Source organism: Suricata suricatta, chromosome 8 (genome assembly GCF_006229205.1).
Source record: "Suricata suricatta isolate VVHF042 chromosome 8, meerkat_22Aug2017_6uvM2_HiC, whole genome shotgun sequence".
Classification (NCBI taxonomy): Eukaryota; Metazoa; Chordata; class Mammalia; order Carnivora; family Herpestidae; genus Suricata; species Suricata suricatta.
In genome coordinates this window covers 39398393-39410823 of record NC_043707.1, presented here as the reverse complement: position 1 = coordinate 39410823, position 12431 = coordinate 39398393, and the positions used below count along the sequence as shown (strand labels likewise).

The window sequence follows — 12431 nt, the reverse complement described above, 5'->3', positions numbered from 1 at the left end:
TATTATCTTTCAACCAGATTGTAATCTCCTTGAACAGGTGCTGTGGGTGTCTATATATGCACCACGGAACTTTGCTCAGTGTCATGCACATAAATAGCCTTCATAAATATTTGTCAAATACGAATTTCTCTTCACAAGTATCCCTCTGGGGTTAAGAAGTGGGGAATATGCTTGAACAGTCACTTTCATGTTGGTCACGTTGAGAGAGAGGTTTATATCCTTGCTTTTGGTCTCCCACAGAGATGACTTGGGTAGGAAAGCATTAAATTACAGATAATTGGCTCATGTTCAGGGGACTTGGAGAGGGGCATGGGGTCCAAGAAAATGAGCTGTTTCAGGGTCGACTCTGCAGCGTGCTTGGAATGGACGTTCCACACCGCCACTCGTTCTTTCTAAATGACTGGGTGTGGAGAGGGGCGGGATCTGCTTCTACAACTCAGCCTCGAGTAGCAGAATGAGTGGAATTTTCCAGAGGCTCCTCTCGATGGCACTTGGCATAATCTCAGCTTTGCCCTCTGGGAGCTATTTGGCTGCGGCTCTTGAAGCCTAGACGGCTGTTTCAGGTCAGATTGTGGGTCTGTGTGTTTATGTGGGCATGGAGAGTGATGTAGTGTTTTGAACCATAAATACTGTTTTTATTTTCCTTATACTAACCCACAACTATATGTTTTGAGCAGTGGGGTTAACATAAGGAATGTGTGTTACTGTCCCAATCTCCTACCAGTTCCAACATGCACACACATACTCTGCACAGAGTGGCCCAGATCATTCCCTGCCACTGGGTACTTTTCCGGATGCCAGAGTCTGGGCTCATCTTCTGGGAATGAGACATTGCTTGGGAGTTCTTTTGGAATCTCCTTTCCACTGTGAACATGAGTGGATACTTCTGCTGCTCTACTCCCCAGAACCCTCTCTCCTGGGCTAAAGAGGTTTAGAGTGTGAAGGATTTGGGGACATCTGAGCCCACAGTAGTATCTCCATGTTACAATTTCACTTGCCCATTTGTGAGTTGAACACCTTTTTTTTTTTTTTTAATTTCAAACATGTGCATGAGCGAGGAAGGAGCAGAGAGAAAGACCGAGAGAATCCCAAGCAGGCTCCGGCACGTCAGCACAGAGCCCAATGTGGGGCTCCATCTCATGAGTTGAGACCATCAGATCATTTCATCTCAGATCATGACCTGAACCAAAATCAAGAGTTGGACACTTAAGCCACTGAGCCAGCCAGATGCCCTCAACTCCAATTTTATAATACTCCGTAAATACATTTGCCCCAGGACACAGGTGGATGTACACTAAAGGGTAAAACTGGGCTGATAAGGGTTCCTGTAGACAAAGAGATGGTTTGCTTGACTGTGATGGGTCAGTTTCTTCTTCAGTCCCTGTAGCTGTCAGAGTTTATCTTCTAGAGCCTCCTTTCTGCAGAGCCGTGGTTTCTTTAACCTACAGGCTGGAAGACTTCCCTTAGAATTAAGAATCATCACTGTGGCAGACATAGATCGGCCAATTGCTAAGGTTCAAGGCTCCCTTGAACCTAGGGCTAGGGCTAGGGCTCTGATAGGATTGCAGTTCTGCTTATCAGATGTGCTTCCTTGAGCCTTGGATATGGAGCCAAGTCCTGTGTGGAAAAAGTCTGGGAAACGGGTGTCTGGGTTCTGGGCCCATCAGTGGTGTCCAGGGCTTCTCAGTTAGCAGACCCTTCTTGAGCCAGTAGCCCCCTTGGTGGCCCATTCTGTGACAGGATGACATTCCTGGGGTCAGTTTCTTCAACTGCCAACTCCCCTCCTCCATTTAATATCTTGCAATAACAAATCCTTCTTTGTACACCAGATAAGAGTCCCATAGCTGCAAAGCCGTGGGTTGTCCTGCCTTGTTCATTTGATGCCTGAGACAAAATGAAATGGTTGGAATTTTATCTTTGACCTTGACTTTATTCAGATTTCTTTTCCCCAAAGCTAGTTTTGGACTACCCTGTTCCCTTTTGCATGCTTTTCCTTGTGATGGTAGATGACCTTCTCCTGAACTTTCCCCCCAGAATTATGTTGATATGTCCAATCATAAAAACAAGTGTTTCACTGACCTATTTAATTGGAACAATCTCATGTGCCAATTCCTACATCATCTCTCCATAAAACAGACTATTGGTATTAATAAGCGTAGAGCATGTGCTGAATATATATGGGAGCTTGAGATAGGGACAGACAGGGCTGGGAGAAATATTTTGCTGGTTTTTAAGACCTCAGTAATACCATTTTGTTTTTAACTGGAAAGGACCACCCCACTGTGTGCGTTTTGCGGGCCTGTTTCCTGCCATCTCAATATAATCATGACCTCTTGTGACAACTCGGTGTATGTTAATGGGCTCTTGCTACTAAAGCATCACATTCCTGTGTCTTGATCTTCTTCTCTTACGGACTTATTTCTATCTGAGAGTTTGCTGAAACTTTGCCTTGAAAATTGGACTCAGACATCTCAGGTGTTCCAAGAGCCCGTTGGGAAGGCCCTGACCTAACTAGACAAGACTGGGCTCCGTATTTATAAAATCAGGGTATATTCCAGGAGTGCCTTGGAGTTTTGGCACATCAGCAGGTCACAGCTAGGAGGGCAGATGTATCAGAGAAGTCAGACCCCAGGCCTCACTGGAGAGGCTTTCCCACCCTGCTGGCTCTGTGGTGTGCCCGCTGCCCAAGGGCATGCGGGCTCCTTGTGAATGAAACAGGCACCGGCCATTTCTGAAGAAGACACAGACATCTGTCTCAAGTGAGGAACTAAAAAAGGAATTTGTTTATTGGGGGCAAGAGGATGCAGGCAATATAAAAAATGGAAAGCTTATCTGGTTTTCATGGACTTTACTTTCTCTGCTTCTCAAACGGGGGTTGCATTTTATGTGTACATTTTCTAAGGGTCCCGCTCTGCTCATGGAATCCTTTGTACAGCGGGGAGCTGCGGGGCAGACTCTGTGAGGGACCGTCAGGAGAACTCTCTTGGGGTGGGAGCGCGGCTCAGGGCTGCCTACTTCTTCCCCTTCTGCTTCATGTGAACCACAAAATAGTCATTGCACGCGATGGTAAGCCCGGCGATGAGTGAGAAGAAGCTCTGGAAACCCACTTTGCCGTCCCGGCACTGGTCCAGGTCCTTCATTATTTTGTCCACAGCCAGAGGGTCTTTTTGATTCTGGGAAAAAAAAAAACCAAAACAAAGGCAAGAAATATCAGTCAGTGGCGGCTATGGTGATGAACTTCTCTGATCTGCCTGCCGATGACCATCGATATAATCTTCCCATTTCTTGAACTCCGGAGGTTTCTTATTTTAAGTTGGGGAAGAGGTTTCCCGTGGCATCCTCTCATAGAACTATAGGGATCTGAGGAACTGCCTATTTCTAGAAAGAGGAGATTCATTCAGAGAAGCTAGGGTCAGGCCTTCTCATTCTCAGTCCACCATGCTTCCCGCTGTGACCTGCTTTGCTTCTTGTTCAGCTGTTTCCACAGTTTTCAAAATCGCAGGATTCTGCCTAAACTCCCCATTTTGTAGCATCAGCCTACAGTCTCTTAACAAGTGTTGATTCCTGATGGCATGGTCAAATCCTTGAAAAAGGGAACTCCTTAAGATCTCTAAACATTAAAAAATAAATAAATAAAATTTTAATAGAAAAAATTTTTTTAAATTTAAAACATTTTTTTTACAAAGGCAGGGGCACCTGGGTGGCTCAGGTGGTTAGGCATACGACTTTAGCTCGGGTCATGATCTCGCAGCTTGAATTCGAGCCCCACGGTTGGGCTCTGTGCTGACTGCTCAGAGCCTAGAGCCTGCTTCCAATTCTGTGCTTCCTCTCTCTCTGCACCCCCCAACCCCCATGCTCTGTCTCTTTCTCAAATATAAACATTTTTTAAAATTAAAAAAAAAAGTCTCGGAAGATAATTTAGGGAGTACTCTTCAGATCACTCCTTGTCCTGTGAGGGGGGTAAGTGTGGCTGCTCCCACAGGGCCAGACCATCAACCGGGGCGGGGTGTGTGTGTGGGAATATGGCCCCTGGAGGTGTACAAGTGTTTAGGGAAAGTCCCCGTAATCTCCCAGACCGAGTACTTGAGCGAGGAATCGCACTCAGTGTGTCCGGTGTGCTGGAGGTTTACACCCCGCACTCAGAAATCCCCTGCGGTAAGGCAGCCATGGACTGGAAACTCCATCCTAAGCCATCAACTACAACCCGCTCTAGGTGGCTGCCTCCACTTTGGGTGGGTTTCAGTTAATTCTGGCTTCACCCCCAGCTTCCTGGCTGTGGTCAGAAGGAGTGAAATTTGGATGACACAAGGGGTCAACTTTAGAAACAAAATGCTCTGTCAGTTCAGCAAGTGTGGGTGTGCTCAGAATAAATTCCCGTGCCTGGAATAAATTACACTGCCACATTCGGTACTCTGTACTATATACACACCCTCTATGTTTCTCCTGCTACAAAGTCTTTAGGGAGCAAGGGTCTGTGTCTCACTTGATACTCATCTTGGCTTCTAACATAGGCAACTGCACAATTAACAAATGTTTAGGGGGTGCCTGGGTGGCTCAGTCAGCTGAGCATCCAACTTTGGCTCAGGTCATTATCTTGAGGTTCGGGAGTTTGAGCCCTGCATTGGGCTCTGTGCTGACAGATTGGAGCCCGGAGCCTGCTTCTGATTCTGTGTCTCCCTCTCTGCCCCTCCCTGACTCACTGTCTCTCTCTCTCTCTCTCAAAAATAAACAAACATTTAAAAAAAACAAGAGAAGCACAAGGATTTAGTGAGTGGGGAATGCCTTTGTGTGATGGGCAGGCTTATAATGAGCACACGTCTTTGCATTTTATGTTTGCCTGGAAGGATCACAGAAAGTGGAGGCATGGAGGTAATCCTGTTCAGCCCTCTCATTTTTCAGGGGCAGGAACTGAGGCCCAGAAAGCCAAGGCAACCTGCCCAGTGCGAGGGCAGAGCCAGACCTTCTAGCTTCTGGTCTGGGGCTAAACCAGAGGATGTTCAAGAGCATCAGCATGTTCTAACTCCTTCTGGGGTAGCATTGTGGTAAATGCAGCTACAAGACCGTAGTTAGGCGTTATTCCTGTTTACTTAACTGGTACTGATGACACGTGAATCAGAAAGTACCGTAAAACCCTGCTCACTGAGCCAGGAGTCAGGGCTTCACTAGTGTGCTCCATACCAGGCACAGCACAAGGGACGGGACCCAGCCTTTTACCATCACCTCTCTTCACCCTTCAGAGGCTAAAGTCATCTTCTGCACCAAGCACGGCAGTGCACGGCAAGAGAGGCTTGCATTTCCCGCTAATATTTTGTCAAGTAATGTTTCACCTTCTGTTAAATGCAACAACCATGTCTTGAGGGCCTACGATGTAAAAGGACAACGGTGCCTTGTGGCCTCTTCCAGTCTTGGTGGAGCCCTTGGTCTTTCAAGCTGGGCTCCTGTGTTCCCATGGCATTTTTGATCTCATAGCATCCTCTTTTTTTTTTATTTTTTAAAATGTTTTATTTATTTTTGAGAGAGAGAGAGAGAGAGAGAGAGAACAGGGGAGGGTCAAAGAGAGAGGGAGGCACAGAATCAGAAGACACATTCCAGGCTTTCAGCTAGCTGTCAGCACAGAGCCAGGCGCGGGGCTCGAACCCACGAACTGTGAGATCATGACCTGAGCCGAAGCCGGACACTTAACGGACTGAGCCACCCAGGCGCCCCTCACATAGCATCTTCAATGTGAAAAGCAATTATTTCTGGAGTGATGCTTGTCTTTCATTCAGCAGATGCTTGACACTGTTCCTTTATAGAGTAGAAACAATATTTTAAAAAGCCTTTATCCGAAGGGATTTAAGAGACACAAGCTGCTCAGAGTGGCTGTGACCAGGCTGCGACATCTCCAGTGCCAAGTTCAGGACCTGACATGGCCATTGTCTGGCTGATGACTCCCTGGGAAGAAGCTTTTCTTCCATGGCTCTGGCTCAGTGGATGCAGGTGACCCGCCTTGTCCTGTGGTGATTCATGTGCAGCCTTATTTCAATTCTAGACTGTAAGCTCCTTGAAGGCAAGGACTTCTCTACCTTCTCTTTCCCCTATAGTATCTTACACACAGTAGGCACACAATGTTTAATACATAAATGAACTAGTGGCTTCTTTCTACTAGTGGCTTCTACAGGGAAGGGACAGGAAATGGAAGGAAAAGCACTCAGGGCCAAGAAGCCCTGGTTTTCCCATCTGGTTCTCTCTGCACCTTCTAGCACTTACTTCCAAAAATCCAGGGAACTCCTTTTCCATGAGTACTCTCAGGTCCTCCTTCGTTAAGTAGCCTTTGTCCCCAGCAAACTTGTGGAATGTGAACATCATCGTTTCCATGGCGTGTTCCATTTGAGACGGCATCTTGGTGAGGTCTGTTGAAACCTTTTAAAAGATGTAAAGGAAGAATTTACGTTACTTTTCAGCCACACGTATTGCCAGTCTTCTGTAGGTAACCGGAAGGAAGATGAGTAGTAGATCATCCATCAGACCCTTTTCGGCTCTAAAGTTCAAGGACCCTAAGGCCCAGTTCTCCTCAGATGGGCCCTCTGCTGATGGAAACAGGTACCTCAGATATTGGTGCTCTGAATGAGGAATTTGTCTAGTTGCCCACTAATTCTGCATAAATCACCTAATGAGGAATGAAAACCGTAATCATTTGGAAAAGCAAGGTCAGCATTCGTCTGAAAGAGCAGATTTTTCCTCTTTTCTCTTGGCACTGGAAGATGGGACTCTTAGATAGGCTGATTCCAACCTTGCACACCATCAAGCCTGGTTAATATTGAAAACTTCAACCCTCCAAGCTTAACTAGATGACCTGGTTCAGTGTGAGTCTAGGTTTAGAGATCCGTTTACAAATGGGTTTTGTCTGCCGGACGCGTAGTTTTTACTAAAGGTCTGAACTTGTTAGTGATAGCAGTACAGACACTTGCGTCTCAGGCAGTAGTATGGCCTTGCTCAAAGCTACCTAAAGCTCACCTAGTTTCTCAAAAAAGAACAGGTAACAGTATATCCTAACTCCTTTGGGGACCTGGTTTTTGGCAAGAAGGACAGAGAGCAAGAACTCTCCATCAGAAAGTATTTGAAAGAAGGGCAAGGAAGCATATCAGATCACTATAGTCACATATAATGATCTGGCGGCATATGCTACATCAAGACCCAGCTCCTGGCACTTAATAGGAACTCAGTGAATTCTGGCTTAATTGGAAGGAATGCTTTGGCCAGAACAGAATACTGCTGGCTAATGCACCAAAGATCACTAGTGGATTGAAAACAGGTAAACTTGAACAGAGACTATAATATACCACTCCAAACAAAACAAAACAAAAACACCTCATAAGAATAGGTTTTGAGCACAGGTGGAAGGAGAGGCTGGCACATTTCCCTGCGGATTTCAGTCTGGTTCCTGCTTCTAACAGTTGAACAGATTCCTAAATGCTGCCTTTTACAGAGAAGGTGGAGTTAGTTGGTGACCCCAGGGACTGAGTAATCACACTCAGGGAATTGTAAATTCTACCCCCTTAATCCCCAGAAAAGTGTGCAGGAATCAGCACGCCAAAGAATGTGCTACTCTAGAGAATCAGGGATGACTCAACTGAAAGGCAGTTCTCTTGGACAGATCAACAAATTAATGCTTCAGCGTCTGCTGGGAGATGAATTCCGGCGGGGGGCGGGGAGCCACACCCTTTTCCCTCTCTTCCTACCCACGGCCCTTGTGGTTTCAGAGGGCAATCCTCAATGCTGAGGTGGAGTTGTCCTTGCCTGGACTATGCTGGAAGTCCAGCAGTGTAGGAGAACAGAACCAGATGAGTCATTTGCGAGAGAAAGAAGTGGGCACCCACCCTCGTTCTGAAATAACTTAGGAAAGGAATCAGCGACCAGCGGTATAAAAATATCTGTGTCTAAGCTGAAAGTGCCCCACCAAGCCAGAGGACAAAGAAAGGGGACACACAGAGAAAGGACCGCTAAGATAGGGGTCCGCTAAATTCTGATTTGGGAACTTGTAAGAAATATACGTTGTAAGCAAGAAGTCTCGGCCACCCTAGAGAACCTTCTTCAAGAGCGTGAGGCCGGTCTTCCCTGAGGGATGGCTCAGGGCTCGTTCCTTTGAGGCCCGCCCCTCCGTGTCCACCTGCTGTTTTATTCAGCAGGTGGGCCGTGAGTACTGCACCCAGCTGACTCCCTATTTGTCAGGTAGGCCTTTTGAAATGAGAATGCAGGACAGTGACCAGCCAGGAATCTAAGTTCACGAGGGTCAAATAACCGACTTTGAACACCAGAGACGAGGCCCACGGTCTCCTTGGGAACGGTGCCCAGAGAGCACGGACCAGGGCAACGAGCAAATTATCGTTTTGAAGGAGGAGCCAGTGCACTGGTTTTAAAGAGGAAGGAAAAGAGGGGACAGTCGTGATGAGAAGTGTTCTCTCGGCCAGTGGGTGAGTCATGGCGCTTGCCCACGGGCTCAGCGGCCCTCTGGTCTTGGGCGGGGCAGGCGGTGGGGCTGACCACTGGTTGCTGAAGTAGCAAGTTCAGGGACCTGAATGTGGCACTTGGATCTTCCCGACACCAGACATGCTCCGCTCCTGGGCAAGAGCTTGTCACACCCTCAGTGGGGGGCTTGGGCCTGTGGCCCAGAGGATGGTGGCATCTTCTCTGAGACAGCCTGCTCCTGAATTCGAAATACTCTGTCCATTCAACCCGTTTCCTGTTGGTCCTTAGACTGAAGACCCTCTAGGTCAAGAACCGCGAATTGTTCTATGAACCACAAAATAAGCATCTGCTAAATAAGTGAATGAATAAATCGGACAAGCCCCTTGGCAAGACTGGAGGGATGGGTGTGACCACCCAGGGCTGGACTGGAAACCCTGTGGCTCAGAGCCCGGCAGGAGTCTGGGAGGCTGGGGAAAGCGGGGAAGGGGCCCAGAGGAAGGCACATTCCAGGAGTGCAGGAAAAAACTGTGTCCTGCTAAACAGGTCTGGCCAGACCCTGAACAGGATTTCTTTCTCTTCTCACTCCTGACGTTTTCTTGGGTTTTGTTTCTCACTGTGAGCCCCATAGGCTATAACTACCTCATCGTTCTCTCATTTTTTATTGAGCCATTTTATTCTGATGTCTGTGTATCCTCCCTCGCTGTTTGCCTGGGTAAGTTGGAGGCTCAGAACTCTGTAGTCTTTCCCTGTATAGTTGTCTTTTTTCTCCCTCTAAAACTTTTAACGTTTATTTTTGAGAGAGAGAGAGCACGTGCAAGTGGGGAGGGGCAGAGAGAAAGGGAGACACAGACTCTGAAGCAGGCTCCAGGCTCTGCGCTGTCAGCACAGAGCCCGACGTGGGGCTGGAACTCACGAACCATAAGATCATAACCGTGAGCCGAAGTCGGAGGCTTAACCAACTGAGCCACCCAGGTGTCCCGAGTGTAGTTTTCTTTATAGAAAAGAATTCTGGACTCCACAAATTTAGTCACAGTAAACTTTCCATTTCTTGTCCTCTTAAAATGAGCACTTGCTGTGCATGTCCTGGAGTGGGGCTGGCACACTCTCTCTCTCACACACACACACTGTCTCTTTCTCTCTCCATGGTGCTTGCCTTTGGGGTTACTCACCGGCTCACGGCATTCTATTTAAAAAGTCTAGTTAATTGTGTTTCTGTTTCTTTTCCCACTAGACTGTGGGCTCCTTGAGCAGGGTCCCATTAGCTAGCACCCTGCCCTCACAGCCTGCTTATGAATTGGTAAGAATGAAACTGACAGTAATGTACATTTTTTATTCTCCTGGGAGTAGCAGCGGCCCGAGTCCTCCTTAGAAAAGTGCCTGCTCCGAGCAATCCCAAATGTTTGCTCTGGATCCGTGCCCGGACCCAGACCGTAATTTCCACAAGGACACTTCTGAAGCTCAAGAGGCCTGATTTATTCTGCTCTTCCGTGTCTTGTCCATACCCTAGTTTTCTTGCAGCCCACCCAGAAAATAATTGGCAGGGTGTCAGCAAAAACAAACATCTGTTATTTATAATGTGCTTGGGGTTTCCTCCCTTTTCCTTTGGAGATTTTGAAAAGAAAAAACAAAATTTTTTTTTTAGTTGAACACAGAAGGTGTTCTTGGATTTGATCCCTAAGGAGAATTCAGAAATAACGAGTCGAGGCAATGCCATCTGGGTCCAGGCTGTCTCTCCCACCTTCCCCCAAACATAAAACTTGCTCACTAAAGAAGCAGGCAGCAAAGGAGAAATTCCAGGTGTAATGCAATAGGAAGAAAGAACCCAGAAGCCTTCTCCACCCCAATGGAGTGCATCCAGGCTTCTTTGAAGAACTGTCAATCAGCATGAATTGGCAAACAATAGCCATTGTGACAACTGCTATCAAATTCATCAGTGGGTTGGGAGGTAGTTATTTAGTGAAGGGGTAGGAAGAATTGAAAATTGTTAAAAAAAATAAGTGAAATCATCCTTTTTATTTCTGATACGAGATTCCTCAGTTAAGTCCCCAGGAAAATGAGAAACTTGAGCAAGATGCTAAAACTTCTTTTCAGTCTTCCCAGACCCAGAGTGCTAACTTACACATCGTAACCTGAAAGGATTCCATTGTTTCCCTCGACTTTGAAAGACTGGACTGTGTCCAAGGGCACACCAAGTGGGTAGTGCTCTTAAAAAGCCACATTTTTGGAACTGTCATTGGAAAGCAGGAGGGCCCCCAGTTTCAGCTTCACCCAGCCCAAGGCCTGACCTCACTGGGGTGGCTGCTTAAGTCGCTGATTGGAGGCCAAGGACCTGGGAGGAAAGGGCCCCTCCGACACTGTTTGCAGGAGAAGCCAGGGAGAAGCACCCTCTAGAAATCTGTGTACTTTTATGTCCAGTGCACCTTTAAGAAAATTTGAAGAACTGAAATAAGAAATCCAAATGGTAGATGAAGAAAGTAGGCTCTGGCGGCCAAGGAAGGCACATAGCATTCAGGAAAGAGGAGTAACTAGAAACAGGATAGGAATCTGTGGGGGCAGGATGGAGGAAGACATTTCAAATAAGTTACTTGAACTCATTTCTGCCCCAGCCTGGGGTATTAACTTTTGCAATCTGCTGAAACGCGTTGGAGGCAAAGATCACCATGGGCGTGTTTCCACGAGCCCCACCTCACTGGAGCACAGGATGCAAAGACCCACTGCTGAGGGTTGGAGCTCAAGCTGTAGGGGGGAAAACCCCTGCAGCAACCACCGCAGACCTCTTGCCGGAAGAGCCACCTCACAGTGAAGCTTAGGCCGTCATCCAGCAGGCCCTGGGGCCAGTCACCCAACGGTGCTGTGTCTTCCCATGGCCCTGCCAATCTAATTGCTGCCTTCGGCCACAGTTCAGTCAAGAAACCTCCCCTTCGGATTGCCAGCCAGTCCTGGTGTGACTCACTTCCTCTTGGAAAATGCCCTCTGAGATGGCACGGTTCCCCTTTTCCTTCAGCGAGGGTTCTGTCCGGCCATCCGCAGGGAGTATCTGGAACCATCCTGGACCACACCCTCACGGTCTCACAGCTGAGTCACCGCCTGCACTAGGAGAATCTGGGAGCCCTTTGTGCTAACCACGCCCAGCACCATGCTCTCAGTTCCCTTGGGAGGGAAGGGGGGGTGGGCTTAATGTATTCCAGAGTCTGGGCTAGGGCTTGGCTCTGCCTAGCTTGTAGCTGCTCTACTTTCCTCACCATCCCCACTCTGCACGCCACAGCCCCGATTTCAGTTAGCTGGAGTCCAAGCGGACAGTTAGCAGCGTCCAGGGCCGCAAGAAGCCGCATTCCTTTTGCCAAGCTCAAGTTGTGACCAGGTACCAAGGGCCGGTCTATCTGTCTCTTTGCACTGGGCCAGATTAATCTGGGTTGGGAAGCCTACTCTTTCCCCTCTTTATCATTCCACTTGTTTAATTAAGATCGCAAGAAGGGAACACTTTGAGTAGAGAAATCCCTTCATATAGTCCTCTCCCCGGCCCTCCCCCTCTAGCCAAGCTTTGTAAAGAAAACAAATAGACCCCCCCCCTCCGGTCTAGCAGACAAACAACAGGAAGCCCAACCTGAAACCTCTGGGCGAGGGGCTGAGCAGCGCCCTTTATGAAGGGAATGGACCCGCTACCTGGCCTGTGGCCAGCCCGGAGGAGGCGGCACACATCTGGACAGAGGTCAGCCCGCAGCCAGAGCCCGAATGCCGGCCCGGACGGGGCGCGAAGCGGGGATTCGGTGACTAGTGGAGAAGTAGGAAGGTGGGAATAAGGAAAGGGAACTAGAAAAGGGGCAGAGAGCAGCGGCCCCAGGCGTCGGCACGGCGGTCCCGGAGTTAAGGACGAGCGCCCTTCCTCCAGTCCGCGAGGGTCGGGGCAGGGGCGCTGCCCGCCTCCCCGGGGTGTGGCCCAGGGCGCTGAGCGGCGCGCGCCCCACCGATCCCGGCGCCCGGAC

At 48.5% G+C, this 12431-nt stretch overlaps 1 protein-coding gene across 1 annotated transcript in view; it reads right to left on the bottom strand.

Annotated features, from left to right (window-relative positions):
* Positions 1 to 2755: 2755 nt before the first annotated feature.
* S100A10 (S100 calcium binding protein A10) overlaps positions 2756 to 12431 on the bottom strand; it is a 9963-nt gene continuing 287 nt past the window's right edge. Inside the window, exons 2-3 of the mRNA XM_029948814.1 lie at positions 6250 to 6402; positions 2756 to 3173 (exon numbers count right to left, since the gene is read on the bottom strand). Of these exons, the coding sequence (XP_029804674.1) occupies positions 3012 to 3173; positions 6250 to 6381 (294 nt within the window). The 5' untranslated portion in view covers positions 6382 to 6402 and the 3' untranslated portion in view covers positions 2756 to 3011. The remainder of the gene's footprint in view (positions 3174 to 6249; positions 6403 to 12431) is intronic.